Source organism: Sabethes cyaneus, chromosome 2, assembly GCF_943734655.1.
Source record: "Sabethes cyaneus chromosome 2, idSabCyanKW18_F2, whole genome shotgun sequence".
NCBI lineage: Eukaryota > Metazoa > Arthropoda > Insecta > Diptera > Culicidae > Sabethes > Sabethes cyaneus.
This window is the reverse complement of record NC_071354.1, coordinates 139,259,298-139,276,953: the sequence shown is the minus strand read 5'-3', so window position 1 is coordinate 139,276,953 and position 17,656 is coordinate 139,259,298. Positions and strand designations below refer to the sequence as shown.

Sequence of the window (17,656 nt, the reverse complement as noted above, 5' to 3'; positions counted from 1 at the left end):
AGTAAACTGATAAGTCTTCGTTCAAGATTGATAACAATCTATATTTAAGATTACCAATTATCAATGATAGAAAAAATATCCTTAAAGTTACAAAGGGTGAGTAATTGTAATAAACTATTATGAACAACGAATTGTTTCTGTCAATTCCTACTTTAATTTATCCAACAATTTGGGTGTTGATGAAGATAATTCTTGCAGATTTCAGATCTTCTCAAACTTTTAGATGAACCTAAACAAAAAAAGCTTTTTAATCTTGGGGGAAACGCAAATCGCATTCTTTAAAAGTAAATGTGCCCTGACAGAGTTCTCAACAGCATGACGAACGCATAGATATTTGTATTTTTAGAGATATATAAGATATATTGAGTCCTGCAAAAAAGAACATCTTTTGTGAGCAAAATTAATTCAGAGCCGACTCTATGAAACGATGAGTATAATTCATGCTTTCTTCCGGATTATTCCTGAATATTCTGAAAATTAGAAAATTTTCTATGCCATCATCTCATAACAATTTATAGTTTAGGTAAAGACGAATACCATGCGCCTCCGTTACACATTACATATAATTGTAATAACAAAAATGTTCGCATCGATTTGTTCTTTATTTGAAAGACTTAATGAAATGATTACTTTTGATGTAATATACAATTCAACCTTTAATAAAATTACTGTAGACAGTAAACTTATTACTGAATAGACCCTTTACTATAACTTTTTTTAAATATCTTATATAAAGCCATTATAAAGCGTTAAATATGTAAAATCATTTTACGGTACATCTGTGACTAGTAATACACTCCCATCTTGTGCAAACCTTACCCCAGGACACCTACTGTTTACGCATAATACTTTCGATGGTAAAATTACTCGACTTTAAACCACTTGCTTTCGTTCGCAAACCACTCGACGACCCCATACCGAGACCGGAAGCACTGCAAGGTTTTTCTAGTGAATGCCTCTGTTGTGGCTCCACCTGCGGCGAGCTGTTCAGAGTTCTTCTCGAGCAATTCTCTTCTGAGAGCTCATCGGTGGCGGTGAACTGGCGCCAACTACGTTGCTGTTCCTCTAACGAATGGCCGCCCGCGGCGTTCGTGAGACAGGCGCTTACCTTTGCCACATTTAGTTCACCCAGGAATGCATCCAACGATGAGAAATTCGATTGAAAATTATCTAAATAATTATCAGCAGCTCGTGCGAATCGCTGGCACGTGGAATTTACAAAGGACCCGCTGGTGGAAACTACTACGCTGTCTAACGTCGTCATGGCTGTCGATATCGACGACGTCGGGAAACTCGTTAAGCTGCTACCGCTATCGTTAGCTTCATCAAAATCTCGTTTCATGTTTTCATTTGTCGAAATTGCCAGACCACCTGAAGCAGATTGTTGCTCTGGATGTTGGTCCTGATAGAGATACTGATTGTGGTGGTTCAGCAACGCAGGAGACGAACAAGTTGAATTTACAGAGTGGCATGGAGACGAGGAAGCTCCCTGTAATGCACCGCCAGATCCAGCACCAGGAGAGCGCGAAAGCATGGACTGACCAATTGATGCCCCCGGGAAGCAGTTTACCTCCAAATTGTTGCTGCCTATCAGATGATGAAAATCATCCGTCGTTGCTGTTGTTTTAATGAATTCTGCGGCAGCGGCCGCTGCTGCCACCGAAGACGAAGAAAACGCCATTGAAAACGGAGAGGTCTGATGGAAGAAGAAAAAAAGTTTTTATCAGTTATACTAAAAAATTACCCAAATAGAACATTAAGATAACAACTTAAAAGTTAAATTTTTGACCATACGAAGCGTAAAAATGAATTTCTACAGAATTACAGAACCTGCAGAATACAGAGCCGCAGATCCAGATCACTGACATACTGGATTTCAAAAACGGTTTTTATACTAAAAATAATAAATCTTTTCATGAAAATATATTCATTGCGTTCTGATAGGCAAAAAGAAAGTAGTGAATACATATTCAAGAATTAATGTCTAGAGCATTGAAACTGCTTTTGAATATTCCTGTACAACCCTACACTACTAGTGTGTTACCAATACTCACCTGAAAGTGGCCATTTAGAATCATTTTCGCATTTCGCTGACGGCGCGTTCTCCGTCGGCGGTAGTTACCCTGTTCGAACATATCGTTAGCCGACGGGTCCAGCATCCAGTAGCTGCCTTTACCGCTGCCACCACAACCGTTGGTCCCAGAACTATCGTTCGATTCCGTTCCGTCCGCTGATTGAGCTGATTTTCCAACAGATGACTTATCCCGGGGCACTTTAATGAAGCAATCGTTCAGTGAAAGGTTGTGCCGAATGGAGTTCTGCCAGCCCTGTTTGTTTTCCCGGTAGTATGGAAAACTGCAATAAATGCAATAGAATAGGATAATATATCATAACTGCCAGCTTAGTAACTATAGTAACAATAGATACTAAAATCTTGTTAGCAACTTGTTAAAATGCAAAATAACACTCTATCCTATAAAATTTGCCTAAAATCTGACTGACTGACGTATATTGAAGACATTACTTTGGAAAATTACCAGCAAAATGCGAAAGAAACTTAAACAGGAAGCTTATTTCTCATATGAGACTCAAACAAAATGTTTCTTTACCACATTTCATTACTTACTTTCTTCTACCATTCCTTACGTCTATTGGAAAGACTACCGTCATAAATATTATTACATATATGTACTTGTTGTAATATTACAATTGATCAACGAAGCCCCGAAGACTATCATTTTTCACCGAAATACGCACCATGGCTCTCTTCATCCCCGGAATAGTTACGTACCACCGCATTTCAGCAAATAAAGTAAGACATGTTCAGACTTGGGACCTGGCTGAAAATCTCAATACTGAAGAGAAAAATATAAAATCATTCCGCTTTTGTTTCGCAATTTTCCTTCACCCGGCGAGTGGACTTTTATAGATTTTTTTACAGATATTTTTTTCATCAAATTGTCGATTTGCTTATTAATAAAAATTAATAAAAATTATTTCTATGGTGCTTGATTTATGAACTATGAACCAGGCCCACGTCACCTTAACGCAACGCCACCTCGAATTGCAAGACGTCACTTATAAATAAAGCAATGAAGCACCGTTTCGCTTCAAAACTGACCCCAAAAAACGGTAGTGAAGCGAGTTTCATTTCATCGTGACGATCGCATTTAAAGTTTCCTGCATATTTCCTGCAATTTAACATATTTTTTAATTAATCTAGTTACCATTGATAAATCATTCGTAATTTTCAGCACCGTCAGTTGGGACAATCACCAGCTTCAATAGACGTTTGCATGAAAGGTTCTATTCAACAAAAGAAACGAGTCGTCTTATGTGTAAAATGAGGGCTACCCAATTAGAAGGACCTAACAAAATTGTAACAGATCATTTTAGTATGTTATCAGAGTTTCTAACAACGGTTGCATTTAATTATGCTATTATTAAACAGCCGTTATTATAAATTAGCCTAAAATTGTGATGCGAACAAGTGGTACTGAAAATTGGCCTTTAACCTTATACTTCACGACATTTAATAACTTTTTGGAAGCAAAAAGCTTTGAAATAAGTATTTTCTCAAGGCGTTTTTATCAAATTTCTCTTAAAAAGGTGTGATAAAACTGATTGTTTATATCTATCAATTTGAAGCTCTGATACCGTTCTACAATTCGTTCTTTGAAGTAAAACGCCTGTCTCTTTTAGTTTCGTTACACTTTAGTTATAAACGTATCATGTTGAGAGTTGATTTAGTATCCGAAAACTGCACGAATTGATACATCACGCATAGCACACTAGATGACCGGGTGCGACGAACACAGTCTGACACGTATGAAAAACAACAACAGCAACAACAATGTTTTACATATGTTTTAGAGTACTGTAGTTTACATAATCTTGCAAAAGTCAAGCCGCTTCGCTTTATTTGCAGACATCAGCTCTTGAACCTGTAGTGTGGAAAGGATGCATTTTTACTAGAGATGGTCGGGTATGAAAATTTGAATTTGAACCCGACCCGTACCCAATTAAGAAAAAAATTAGAAACCCGTACCCGACCCGAACCCGCAAGTTTATTATTTTCGATACCCGAACCCGACCGCAACCCGTCGGGTACGGGATGGGCCCGGGTACCCGACCATCTTTAGTGTTAAATGTGGTCAATAGAGATACCCGACCCGACCCGTACCCGGTTTCAAAAACAAAAATTAAGAACCCGTACCCGACCTGAACCCGCAAATTATTTTTTTTTCAAATCCCGAGCCCGACCCGAACCCGGCGGGTACGAGTACGGGTGCGGGTTTCGGGCAAATTTTCCGCTACCCGACCATCTCTAATTTTTACCCAGCACGCCTACAGTTCAGCACACTCCACACCTTCAAGGCGACATGGAGCTGTGCCGCAATTTGCCTTGTGCACTTGGACTTGAGATCATTTCCTGCGACCCGCAAAATTCTATGGTCAATTGCTGACGTCACTTGCTGATAATGCTCCCAACATTTTGAAATGATAAATTGTCTTATATCGAAGTATCCCTGTAATAGTTTTATCTTAATTGTAACGCGTTGTAAAAACCTTGGGCTTGAACGTCTTTTCTAAGACTTGACCCTTCTTTATCGACAGACTTCACAGCCAGCTATTAGAGTACAGGCCAGATACGGGGCTAGTGCAACAATCCTACACACTCTATGTCTAGCAGCACCGCCTAGCCGAGATTCAAACATACGACGACTAGCTTGTTCGTACCTCGAAACCAACTAAGCGCACACATTGTGTTGAAGGTCAATTGTCAACATTTCCAGATATTTCAAATAACAAAGCGAATAAAAATTTTTTCGCAAGTATTGGTATTTATGAAGTGACGTATTTAATATACTTTTAAAACGATGACAAATTTTTTTGCAAGTAACATATTTTATAATAAAAGTGATACGAAACATTCTTAGTGGTGGAATCTATGTTGTTCATTAATACCTCAATGTGTTACGCGTATCTGAATCTATTATAAACCTATATTTTTCCGTTTTTTGTTTAAGCCTCCTAATAGTTTATTTTCAAATTGTAACAAAATGTGCTAAAAATATCAGAAGGTGTTATAAAACAAATATAATCTGCTTACAACCACCTGATCAAGTAAGCATCAGCTTCATTTATTTGCTTCGACAATGTTAGGCCCTGCTGCGTATCACACCACTCAAAATTATTTCAAATAATTTAGATGCCGCGGCGAGACTAATGATTCCACGGTAATTGCTCACATTATGACGATAGCTAAATTTAAATATCGGAAATATAAACGATTGTTTCCAAATGTAACGATCATTGTTCAATGAAGAAAATGGTTCAGTACGACTATACATTATTTAAACGGTACGACCATTGATAAGTAAATAGTTCGGTATGACCATAGATCAATAAAATGGTTTGGTGCGAACAGGGAATCAAAAATCACGAACCCACAAGAGACAAAGATATTGTCTCTACTTCAAAATGTTGCGACAATTTATGATGAAAGCTTGTCACTATTGCATGGAAGTTAGGACAATTGCGCCTCCGGTCGTCTTCTACGACTACGCCCATGCTGATTTTGGGGATATTCTAGATGTTTTAAGCAGCATCAACTGGAGCACAGTTTTAGATAATGACGATTTAAACACTGCCGCCACAACCTTCTCCAATATCTTGAACTACGTTATCAATCGTCACGTTCCCAAAAGAACTACTCCCAAAAGAACCGCTCAGTACCAGATACCCTGGCTAAACACAATGTTGCGACGTCTCAAATCCGAAAGGAAAGCGGCTCTAAAGAAATTTTCGAGGTACAGGACCTTACCCCTCCGCAACCACTATCTGTCGATTAATACAAGATACAAACGCCTGAGTCGTTCCTGCTTTCGAAACTACCTGAGAAATGTCGAGCGAAGATTGAAGCGTAACCCTAAATCTTTTTGGAAATATGTCAACGAGCAACGGAAAGATGACGGTCTACCCTCGGTTATGTTCCTGGGTGATAAAACGGCGAGCAACTCTCAGCAAATGTCTAAACTGTTCTCGATGAAATTCTCCAGTGTATTTACTGTGTTCCTGTGTGTTCCTTTCCTGGGTCATTCATTGAACAACCTCACCATCGACGAAGTGATGGTTACATCGGCCGCCGCGAAGTTGAAACTCTCTCGAGCCGTTGGACCGGACGGTACATATACCACCCGTGTTCCTGAAAAAATGCATCCACGCTATCGCTGCTCCAATGAGCCATCTTTTCAGCTTATCCGTTAACTCAGGTGTCTTTCCCTCAGCATGGAAATCGGCCTACATGTTCCCTGTGCATAAAAAGGGGAATAGGAAAAACGTAGCTAACTATCGAGGAATCTCTGCTCTAAACTCAATTTCGAAACTGTTAGAGCTCGCCCTGTTTGAACCAGTATTTGCATTTTTCAATCAGTACATCTCTGATAACCAACATGGATTTATGCCCAAGCGCTCCACGACTACCAATCTCTTGACTCTCACATCCTACGTGATAAATAGTTTCGATGCTCGGTCGCAAACAGATGTCATTTACACTGATCTTTCCGTAGCTTTCGACAAATCGAACCACCTAATCGCTATTGCTAAACTGGATAAGCTTGGCATAGGTGGTCCGTTGCTGCGTTGGTTCCGTTCATACTTATCCGATCGCCACTTAAAGGTGAACATTGAGGGCAGTCTCTCTGGATCGTTCACTGCTCATTCTGGAATACCACAACCCAAGTAGCACACGTTGTCACAATTGAGTCGCAGCGGCTGATATGCGACAAATTTAAATGTAAAACTTCGGTTACAGTAACCTAAAATATAACAGTTGTGTAACCGAAATAGCGCAACTTATGTAACTAAATCTGGTTGCATTAACAGTTACTCAATAACCAATATGTAACATGTATAGTTACAAAATGGTTACTATTGAAGTTACACATAAACTGTAAATTGACTTTCAATTGGTGGCAAATTAGTTATCTTGTAACTTTTATTGCATAGCGAAAATGTAGCAGGTTTATTATTTCAATCTATGGCTGTCAACGTCAAGCAGTAAATTTAACTGTTGAATATAGAAGAGTGTATAAATTATTATTTCAACACAAATTTTAATGCAGTTTCAAATTTATGGTGAAATGCATGATTCTAGCTTTGAAAAATTCACGCGCTCTTATTTAATATAGCTTTTCGTTACTTACTTCTTTGAAAAATTGATGTTTTGTAAATCAAATATAAAAATTTTAATTTTTTGATTTTTTAAACTTATTCTTAGCAATAATGAATTAGTGGAGCATTCACCTAGAAACCATTAAAAATCAAGTTGTTTTCGCTATTACTTCTATCACAGTAAAATTCATAGCCATTTTGCCTTTGGTTCTAACTACTACACCATCGTCCTTGAAGTTTTGTATCGTTTTCGGCATATTGCATGAAATGATTTTAAGCAGCCATTGTTCATTGTTCACATTGTTGATATCGGGAAAAGGTATTTTTTAGTGATTGTTGTGAAAAGAAAGTGTTAATTTAATATCAAAGAATAGTTTCAGTTTGAATAAAACAGTTATCACCAGTGTTAATCATAGAAGGTTACATTTCAGTTACATTCTAGTTGTACGTAACCTTAGCCTTCGACCTGGTTACGGTATCGGTTATACGGTAACCAATATTAAATCTGTTGTAGTCACTTATTTCTTATGTCGTCATTTCTAAGTTACACTGTAACCTATTTTCATTGCCGGTTTCGTTTCGATGTAACTTGATCGTTTTGACGTTTGAGAATAATCATCATTTGTTTACTTAATACCAATGTCTGGGCGGAGAAGATTCCAAGTACCATCAATTAAGTAAATAAACGCATTTACAAGAGCATTTCACAACCCGTGTACCAGTTGTTTATCTTTACCATTAGCAATATTCCTTAATCGTTTTTCCTTAATCCATTGTGTTTACAAGGAACAGTGAACAAATTGTTGCGAAAATGTTACTAGCCGACTTTTTTTGACTTCGTAACTGCTCGTAACGGAAAATTAACTGTTTTGCGACCAGCAAGTTGATGACAGTTTGGAAAAAGGTTTCATTTGTGTCACTTGATAACTATTTGGTAACTCGTAACTGAAAGGTGACTGTTTTGCGACGACCAAGTTGTTGACAGTTCGAAAAAAAGGTTTCAATTTGGTCATTTGGTAACTACCTGGCAACTTTTTGAGATTTTTGTCACTAGAAAACTAAAAAGTAACTATTTTTAATTTTATGTAACCTAACTCGTTACAAGTATCCTAAATGTAACTGCTGTGCAACCTTTTTGTATTTTTTTATTTTTATGATTAGTTACAAGTGCTACTTGGGAAGGCAGCCATCTTGGTACTTTAATATTCCTTATCTACTTCGATGACGTCAACTACCTGCTTAAAGGTCCGCGACTCTTGTTTGCTGACGACCTCAAGTTATACTCAAAAGTCGAAAATCTATCCGACGCCACTGTCCTTCAGGAGGAACTATCGACCTTTGACAAATGGTGTGTCGACAACCGCATGCTGCTTAACCCCAACAAGTGTGAAGTCATCACATTTTCCAGAAAGCTGAGCCCGTTCGCTTTTGACTACAAGCTGTCAAATACGCCATTACGTCGTGAAAACTGCGTCAAGGATCTGGGGATACTGCTCGACTCTAAACTTACATTCAAACAGCACATCGCGTTCATCGTGGACAAAGTTTGCAGAAACCTTGGCTTCATTACGCGCATTGGTAAGAACTTGAACAATGTTTACTGCTTGAAAGCTCTTTATTGTCACTAGCTGACTCGACAAACTTTGTATTGCCACAAATTAACCTGTGTTGTACATAAATCATGAATCTCGGATGATCTTTGTCACAATCTCGAGTTTTGCAAGCCCCCCAGTGGGCGGCGCTTTCGACGGCGGGTCACCGGCAACACTCGCGACCGTCTCGTCCTGAATGATCTAGTGTTACTATACACTCAAGTACTTTTTTTACACGGTTTGTTTTTCGAATATTAAGAATTATTCATTTATTCATCAATACATTTGGGAGTGGCCCGACATTCGTCACGTATTTTGTAAATGGTCCCTAAGTTGCACCGTTTTTGAGTAATCGAAAAAAACATACCGTGTAAAAAAAGACTTGAGTGTAGATATTTTTTGTGGTCTTGTATTGACTAATGTTTTATGGAAGAGTCTCGAATTTCTCGAGTTCGATTAGTTTTTGAGTTTCGCAAAAATTTCTGTTTTATTTGTATGAGAGTCCATATCCCCCTAACACAGGGGTGAGAGGTCTCTAACTATCGTAAAATAAATTCAAGACTCCAAAATCTCCCACATGCCAAATTTGGTTCCATTTGCTTGATTAGTTCTCAAGTTATAAGTAAATTTGAATTTCATTTGTATGGGAGCTCCCCTCTTAAAAGGGGAAGGGGTCGTAATTTACCATAGTAAAAATTTCTGCCATCTAAAACTCCCACATGCCAAATTTGGTTCCATTTGATTGATTAGTTCTCGAGATAAGAGGAAATTTGCATTTCATTTGTATGGAAGCCCACCCTCCTAAAGGGGAGATGGGCCATAACTCGCTTTCTAAAGAAGAGAGGGGTCTCAATTCACCATAGAAAAAAATCTTGCGTCCAAAACCACTTACATGTCAAATTTGGTTCCATTTGCTTGATTAGTTCTAGAGTTATGAGGAAATTTGTATTTCGTTTGTATGAGAGCCCCCCCTCTTAAAAAGGTAAGGGGTCCTAATTCATCATAGAAAAAATGGTTGCCTCCAAAAACACCCACATGCCAAATATGGTTCCATTTGCTTGATTAGCTCTCGAGTTATGAGGAAATTTGTATTTCATTTGTATAGGAGCCCCCCCTCCTAAAGTGAGGAGGGGTCCCAGTTCATCATAGAAAAAATTTTTGTCTCCAAAAACACCCACGTGTCAAATTTGGTTCCATTTGCTTGATTAGTTCTCGAGTTATGAGGAAATTTGTATTTCGTTTGTATAGGAGCCCCCCCTCTTAAAGTGGGGAGGGGTTCTAATACAACAATGGAAAATATTCATGCCCCAGAAAACTTTCACATGCCAAATTTGGTTCCATTTGCTTGATTAATTCTCGAGTTATGAGGAAATTTGCATTTCATTTGTATAAGAGCCCCCTTTCCTAAAGTGGGGAGGGGTCCCAATTCATCATAGAAAAAAATTTTGTTTCCAAAAACACTCACGTGCCAAATTTTGTTCCATTTGCTTGATTAGTTCTCGAGTTATGAGGAAATTTGTATTTCGTTTGTATAGGAGCCCCTCCTCTTAAAGTGGGGAGGGGTCCTCATTTACCATAGAAAATATTCTTGCCCTCGAAAACTTTCACATGCCAAATTTTGTTCCATTTGCTTGATTAGTTCTTCAGTTATGAGGAAATTTGTATTTCATGTGTATAGGATCCCCCCTCCTAAAACGGGGAGGGGTCCCAATTTATCATAGAAAAAAATTTTGCCTCCAAAAACACCCACATGCCAAATTTGGTTCCATTTGCTTAATTACTTCTCGAGTTATGAGGAAAATTGTGTTTCTTTGGTACAGGAGCCCCCCCCCCCCTCTTAAAGTGGGGAGGGGTCCGAATTTACTATAGAAAATATTCTTGTTCTCGAAAACCTTCACATGCCAAATTTGGTTCCATTTGCTTGATTAGTTCTCGAGTTATGAGGAAATTTGTATGGAGCCCCCCCTTTTAAAGAGGAGAGGAGTTATAATTCCCCTTATAAAGAGGGGAGGGGTCTCAATTTACCATAGAATAAATTCTTGTCACCGAAAACACCCACATGCCAAATTTTGTTCTATTTGCTTGATTAGTTGTCGAGTTATGCAGAAATTTGTGTTTCATTTGTATGGGAGCCCCCCCTCTTAGTGGGGGGAGGGGTTTCTAAACATCACTAAAACCTTTCCTGGCCCCAAAAAACCTCTACATGAATATTTTCATGCCGATTGGTTCAGTAGTTTTCGATTCTATAAGGAACATACGGACAGACAGACAGACAGACAGACAGAAATCCTTCTTTATAGGTATAGATTAGTCCGCTCCAATCTTGAATACTGTGCTCCAGTTTGGAGTCCATACTATCAAAATGGAGTTAGCCGAATCGAGTCAGTGCAGCGGAGATTCATTCGTTTTGCTCTTCGGAGACTTCCGTGGAATAACCCTTTCCAGCTGCCAAGCTACGAACAACGCTGTAGGCTCATCGACCTAGACCCCCTTCAAGTTCGTCGCGATGTGAATAGAGCAACAATTGTCTCCGATTTATTGACCTCACGGGTGGATTGCCCGTGTATATTGCAAAACCTTTTTACACGTGCCGAATCGACGGACTAACTACAGCAGCTTCAGCACGATTACCGGTCTCCAACGCCACTTTAACCGCTTTTACTCCAGCTTCGAATTTGACGTCAGCCGTAACGTGCTGAAAAATCGCTTTTTTCAATAGCGCGTAGTTTTTAGGTTAAATTATCATTTGGGCCACAAGGCCTGTTGATGTACAAATAAATAAACAATAAACAATGACAAGTTTTCGTAGCTGTTTATCGTGGATACAGATGTTTTATGACAACTATGTTGTTGCCTGCGAAAAAGACACACTGCTGTATGCAATGCGTACTGTACGCAACAAAAGCAATCCTAATCATATCTCACTGTGTCGGCAGCGGCAGTGTTTGGTAGTTACCAAGGTAACGTTGGTAACTTTTGTACACCAGACTTTAGGTCAAAGTAAGCTAGTGTTTTTCTTAAGGTTTTTGCTCTTTGTCCCTTTTGTTCAAGTTGCTGATTCAAGTATTGTCTTTAACCAGTCGACATGTGACAAAGGCATATTTTATTGTATACAATAGGATTTCGAATTTGGCAACAAACGCGTGTCGCCTATGTTGCGAACATCGAAACCGTGCCAAAAAAGAGACCCATTTTTGATATGTAAAAATTGTCATTTAAAGCATGTATGCGGAAACAGTCTGATATTTAAGCATATTTTTTTAAGTAAAATATTTTGTATTGCCAAAAAAGGAAACTTTTGTTGCCAAAATCGAACCATGCCAAAATCTAACCATTCCAAATTCAAAATCCCACTGTACCTGCATCACCAACAACAAGCGCTTGAGAGAGCGAGTGTGTATCAAAATATATTCTCACCGAAAGTTGTCCTTCTCACTGGTGTGAAGGTACATTCATTTGTCCTATTATGTGGTTATCGTGATACATTCTAGTTGCTATGTATGTTTGTTTTATTGGCAGACAATAACTGGTTTATCGCTCTTCGTTTTTGTCGGTTATTTCTGTGTATGAACAATGATATTTTGATTCCCAGGGTACGACCATTAATAAATAAAATGGTTTTGTACGCTCATTGTTGAAAAGATAGCGTTATTCAATGTGAATCAAGTACCACATTATGTACAAGTAGGGTAACCAACCTATTTTGGACCCCAGCAGCTGTACATAATTTGCACAATTCAATTTGATCTTGCTGTAAGTGTCCAAATTATGTACAGCTGCTGATGAGGTCTAAAATACGTTGGTTACCCTAGTTGTGCAGATTTGGGCTTTCGATGTACTTATATTTTTTCCTGATAAAATGGTTAAATCATTTTTAAACAGATTTGTAAAACTGAAAAACTATAATGCAACATTTGCCTGAACCTCTTCCCTCCCTCCGTCATAATTGAGACTCCTGCATAAGCAAATCAATTTGCGAATATTCCTTGTATGAACAACACGATATTAACTCTTTTAAAGAATTAATGTTTCTATACATGTGCTTTATTTGTTCATGAGTTAGTAATGTTTTTAAATGATAGCTTTAAATGATTTATGGAATTTTTGCGATCATTGTCTGTCTCTTCCTGTTCCTTCTTTTACATTTGAATTCTCATATTAGTCTGCGCTTTTTCAGCATTCTATCAAAAATCTGAACTAATTATCTGCCCGTAAACTGTAGACACTCTGTGAAACTATCAAAAGACGACAGTGAGCAGAAAATATGGGAAATGAACATGAAAGGTAAAAAACATGATATTCGCTTAACTTGTCCGAAAAATTAACTTTTCTAAGAGTAGACTTTTTCGAGAGACTACTGTAGTATATAAAAAGTATAGTAAATAGAAAGATAGATTATGTTCCGATTTCTATGCTTAATTAATAACAAAATGACAAAAATAGTATAGCAAAGATTCTTTACACCATTGAATGTAATAAATCTGGCTTCTGTCATAATTTTTGAACGAAACGTCCGACCGAGAAATGTTCAAATACCACCGTTTGAATAAGAGTAGCTAATATTGCCCAAATCAATTCTGTCATCTTCGAGAAACAGATGACTAAAAACAGTGTCAACACCCATACAAACATAATCATACACGGAAAGAAATTTGATTCCGATGCCATGTATGAAATCATAAAATCATGAAATGTGAGTTCATGTCAAATCATGACTGAACTGCCATATCAGAAGCACAAAATCATGAATAATAGTTTATGATGTTGCGTTGTGTTGCAAGAAGCTCGTGATATCATGATATTTATTCATGGTGTACTTTCATAAATCTTGAGCTAGAAACCGGGAATCATGAGTCATTTTGCTCGTTTTGGAGATCAAATTTCTACCCGTGTATACACACACGCAGGCACCTGTAGGTCACACACGTCACACAACACATACCAATATCTATATTTTTGTTCTAGCGTAACAAAGGAAAAACTATCGTAATATAATAAACACAGACTATATAAATATGAAAACCACAAAATAATAGACCAATCACTACCCTGACTGCAGCCAGACAACAGAGATGAACTTCAAATTTTCCAATTCCATTCACATGAACGCCTTGCTCCTGCAATGCATTGACGTTACGCTGTCTTCATCAGCCGGATTGCAGGCAGTGTGCACTTCCAACGTTTGTTATACTGTGTGTTATATATTTTTCCTATTCCAAACACGCTATTATTGACTGACCATCCTTCTACCCTCTCTGTATTTCCGTCTCGCTATAGCTAACAATCGTAGCATAGAGATAACACTCTCGTCAATTGAAAAGGAGATTATTTTTCGCAACGATGTGCTTAACGGTACCAGGAACAGAATAAGAAATCCATAGACAAACGTATCTAAGACTCGAATTAAATTCACTGCCTACAAACACTAGGAATGTACCTCACTATAGAAAGTTTTTGATGAGTTTGATAGAAAACACCACAAAATACAAGTAAGCACAAATGTATTCACAATAAGATATGACATGGATATTATACCTCCGCATAGCTATGCGAATACTATTATCCCTCGACCCGCTGCTACCAGAACTAAACGGAAAGAATCACAACCGAGCTTTCAACGAAGGATAGTTGGTCTGAAAATTTTAACTGCTGAATATCGAAAACTGAATTACGTTTTTATAATATCAAACATGGAACCTAAATAGAACCCTATACCATCCAAGAACAATCTATACGAATCAAGTTCAGCGGAAAGTGGCAATGATAAGCCGACGGTAGAAAACATTTCAGTATACCAGAGGCAACAGAGAATAATTTACTATGGACTATCCTTTTTTACCGCATGTGGAGATGGTTTGATTTAAAATCTTTATTTTCCGATCCTTCAACATAATAGCAAAAATCAGCGAAAGAAAAACACAACACAAAACCAAACGAGCTGAAGGATTGCTGAAATAGACAATATCCATTCCTCTGACTCTCGTCAAATTGAATCCTCACTTTTGAACCGACGCCAACTTTTCAACAAGTTTCTCCTACTTGCAGCTTGCTTCCCGAAAAAGGAGGTTTTCCAATATGTTTAGGATGAATCCTTTAACTAACTTTTTAGATTATATGTATTTCTTTCTCAGAACGGTAGGATAATGAAGAAATCAGACTTAAGTTGCTATGAACAAGAACCGCATCGGCCTGAGGCGAGAGTCTGCGTCATTGGAATTTTGTGATGAAATTCTCGCCCACAATTTTTTTAATCTCCAACTTAGGTGAAGAGGAACGTTATACAAATTTAATAAGCGTTGCTTCAGTTACCCTCCCTTACTTTATTTCCGCTCTTTTTGCTTCACGCCTTGTCTCTCCGGAGATACTCTCAGCACCTGTGTTTTATTGCTGTGTTCCCTCAGTAGTTTGTAAAAACTATGATTATAAAAATTGTTTTAATTCATTAGTACATAAGCTTTTGTCTATTTAGTACTGTACAAAAATGTACAAATTGAGGGACCCTTTGGCCTAACTTGTTCGATAGAGTTAAAAAATATCGTTTTAAAGTAGAAATCTCTCTGATGGTATCTACGTCAGGCAACATAAATTTTTTGTCAATTTGACTTATTGAACTTATTGAACTGAACGATTGGCTAATTTTAATTGCGTTTGTGATTGATTCACAATCAATGTATTTAAATAATTGTAACTAATTATGAGTACAAAATTTTCAATTTATAAGACTAACAAATATTTTGTCAGGTCTTTAAGTGTTTATACCCCATTGTAGTTGGTACAGTTATTTAATACACGATGAAAGTCAAACACCATAATTCTTTTTCAAAATTAACAAACATCATATCACATTATAAATAAATTTTATTTTCACCCTTTACTTCTTACTAAAACACTGAGAACCAGTAAGTCTCTTCATTAAGAATACCATCTCTCCACAAAAACAATTCATGGGTACGGAAGAAAAATAGAAAGTTTACTTGCTTCGAATTTGACACATGTCATGATTTACCAACACATGATAAAGAATTTTATAAAATACTTAACACACCGTTTTCGCAATTCTGCTAGTCCCAACAAACAATATATTTTAGTCAAGATTCTACTTTTAAAACATCCAACTGTTCAACAAAAACAATCTGCACTAGTAAACTTCACTTACTTTTCCATTATGTACTTATAAATTCCACTAAGCGTTAGTCGCTGATTCGGCGCGCTACTGATGGCCATAGCGATTAGTGCGATATAAGAAAAGGGTGGCTTTTCCGGCCTGTGAGCAGCCTTCAGAAAGGAAAACGGAAGCGACCACTGGTTTAATCCGATTAAGTATGGTGCACCGAGGTTAGTGCCACCAGCTTCCAAGGGAAAGTATCGTCCATTCTGAGCCAACACTGACAGCTCCTGATTTATGCTGTGGATTTGATCAAGTGCCGCAGCGTACGAGGAATAAGGTATCATTTTCTTCCAATACTTTCACTAGCGTAGAACGTTTACCACCCAAATAATTACCACAAACCGTCACCGACAGCAATCAATTAGCTACTGAGAAAACGTTCTTTCGAAGATCCTGTGACTCTACGTGCAAGATCCGATCTATTTGTTTAACCAGACACCAACAAGCAGAAGCACGCGTGCTCTCCCGCTTCTCCTCGTGGCCACAATAAACAGACCGTTTAAATTCTCATTTTATTTATGTTTTACACTACATTGAGAGTAATAAAAACAAAAACGCCGAAAAGTCGGAAAATCCGACCATTCGTTTCGCTGAACCTTCCAACAATTGCATTGCCTGAACTCACTGAATTCGAATGCCGAAGAGAAAACTGTTGAAAAACATAACAACTGTTTTCTTTATGACTTTTCTTCGTAACCATATTCATCCGCTTTCCTTGTTACTATTCTTTGATTTAACAAAATGATGTAATTATGAGAAACACATTCTTCTTCACCATGTTGCTTACTCGTTTTACTGTTATGAGATGTATTCTTGGACAACTGTACTTGTTCATTTCCTAAAAATAGTCCAAAACTTCTGATTCGCTTATTTTCGCACTTGCAGCACTGCAGGGTGGTACAATCCCATCAACGTCCTCGCGTTTACGACTTCCTCCCGAACACATTCGCCGAACGGTTAGCGATCACCTCGCTGGTGAACACTAACCCTCCGTTTCCACATTTCCTGTTGTTCATCCAACAGCTAGCTCCGACTGAATCACCAATTTGGCTAGCTCCGCCCAACTGTTTATTTTGAAACAAAATTCATCCACGCGAAGAGAACCTGAAGAAAAATCGCTCTTTTCCCAATGGCGGCGATTGACTGATCGCGCGTGGTCGACATCGTCCGTCCTCTTGCATTACACGATCGACGGGGAAGAAACACCAAGCACATGTGTTGGTGCAATTGTCACGCTTGACGACGATCGTCTTTGACTGCTATTTGTGGATCCTTACGTTGCTTCAGAGCCGCGATTCTCATGCTTTACAGGAAAGTCAAGCAGGCGTGACTATATTTGAAGTTATGCGCACATGCTCAGCGGTAATGTCGACATGCTGGTTCTGTAAACGAAATATTCGTCAGGAATCGAAATATGATTTTAGTACTCATCACATTTGACGAACTAGAAAAGAAAATTTTACCACCACATCTTTATTTTTCAACAAAAGCTTTTATTATGTTTCCTAATGTTGCCTAAAAAATGATTCACCTTTGTTGAACATTGTTTCGAAACAATTTTTATCACTCGCTCTTTAGAACACAGTTGTATCCTATCATTCATGCGATTAATTTGATACGGCTTCTTGAAGATGTCCCCTCGGACGTTTAGCACCTATATTAAAATATCTCATGTTTAACCTATCTTTTTTTTTTAATTTGAACGCATTACAAATAGGCA

The 17,656-nt window shown here is 37.9% G+C and overlaps 1 protein-coding gene across 1 annotated transcript; it reads right to left on the bottom strand.

Annotated features, from left to right (window-relative positions):
- Positions 1–829: 829 nt before the first annotated feature.
- LOC128736066 (forkhead box protein C1-B-like) lies at positions 830–16,220 on the bottom strand. Its single transcript, XM_053830548.1, has 3 exons — positions 15,925–16,220; positions 2,055–2,355; positions 830–1,696 (listed from the first exon to the last, which is right to left on the bottom strand). Exons 1-3 carry the CDS (start codon positions 16,218–16,220, stop codon positions 830–832), a joined length of 1,464 nt encoding a protein of 487 aa, XP_053686523.1.
- Between the last annotated feature and the right edge of the window lie 1,436 nt (positions 16,221–17,656).

Coding starts and splice junctions, on each gene's coding strand:
- LOC128736066 (XM_053830548.1), bottom strand. CDS start 16,220: ATGATACCTTATTCCTCGTACGCTGCGGCACTTGATCAAATCCACAGC. Junction 2,356..15,924: donor TATAAGTACATAATGGAAAA/GTAAGTGAAGTT, acceptor CATTTATTGCAG/TTTTCCATACTACCGGGAAA. Junction 1,697..2,054: donor TTCTAAATGGCCACTTTCAG/GTGAGTATTGGT, acceptor TTCTTCCATCAG/ACCTCTCCGTTTTCAATGGC.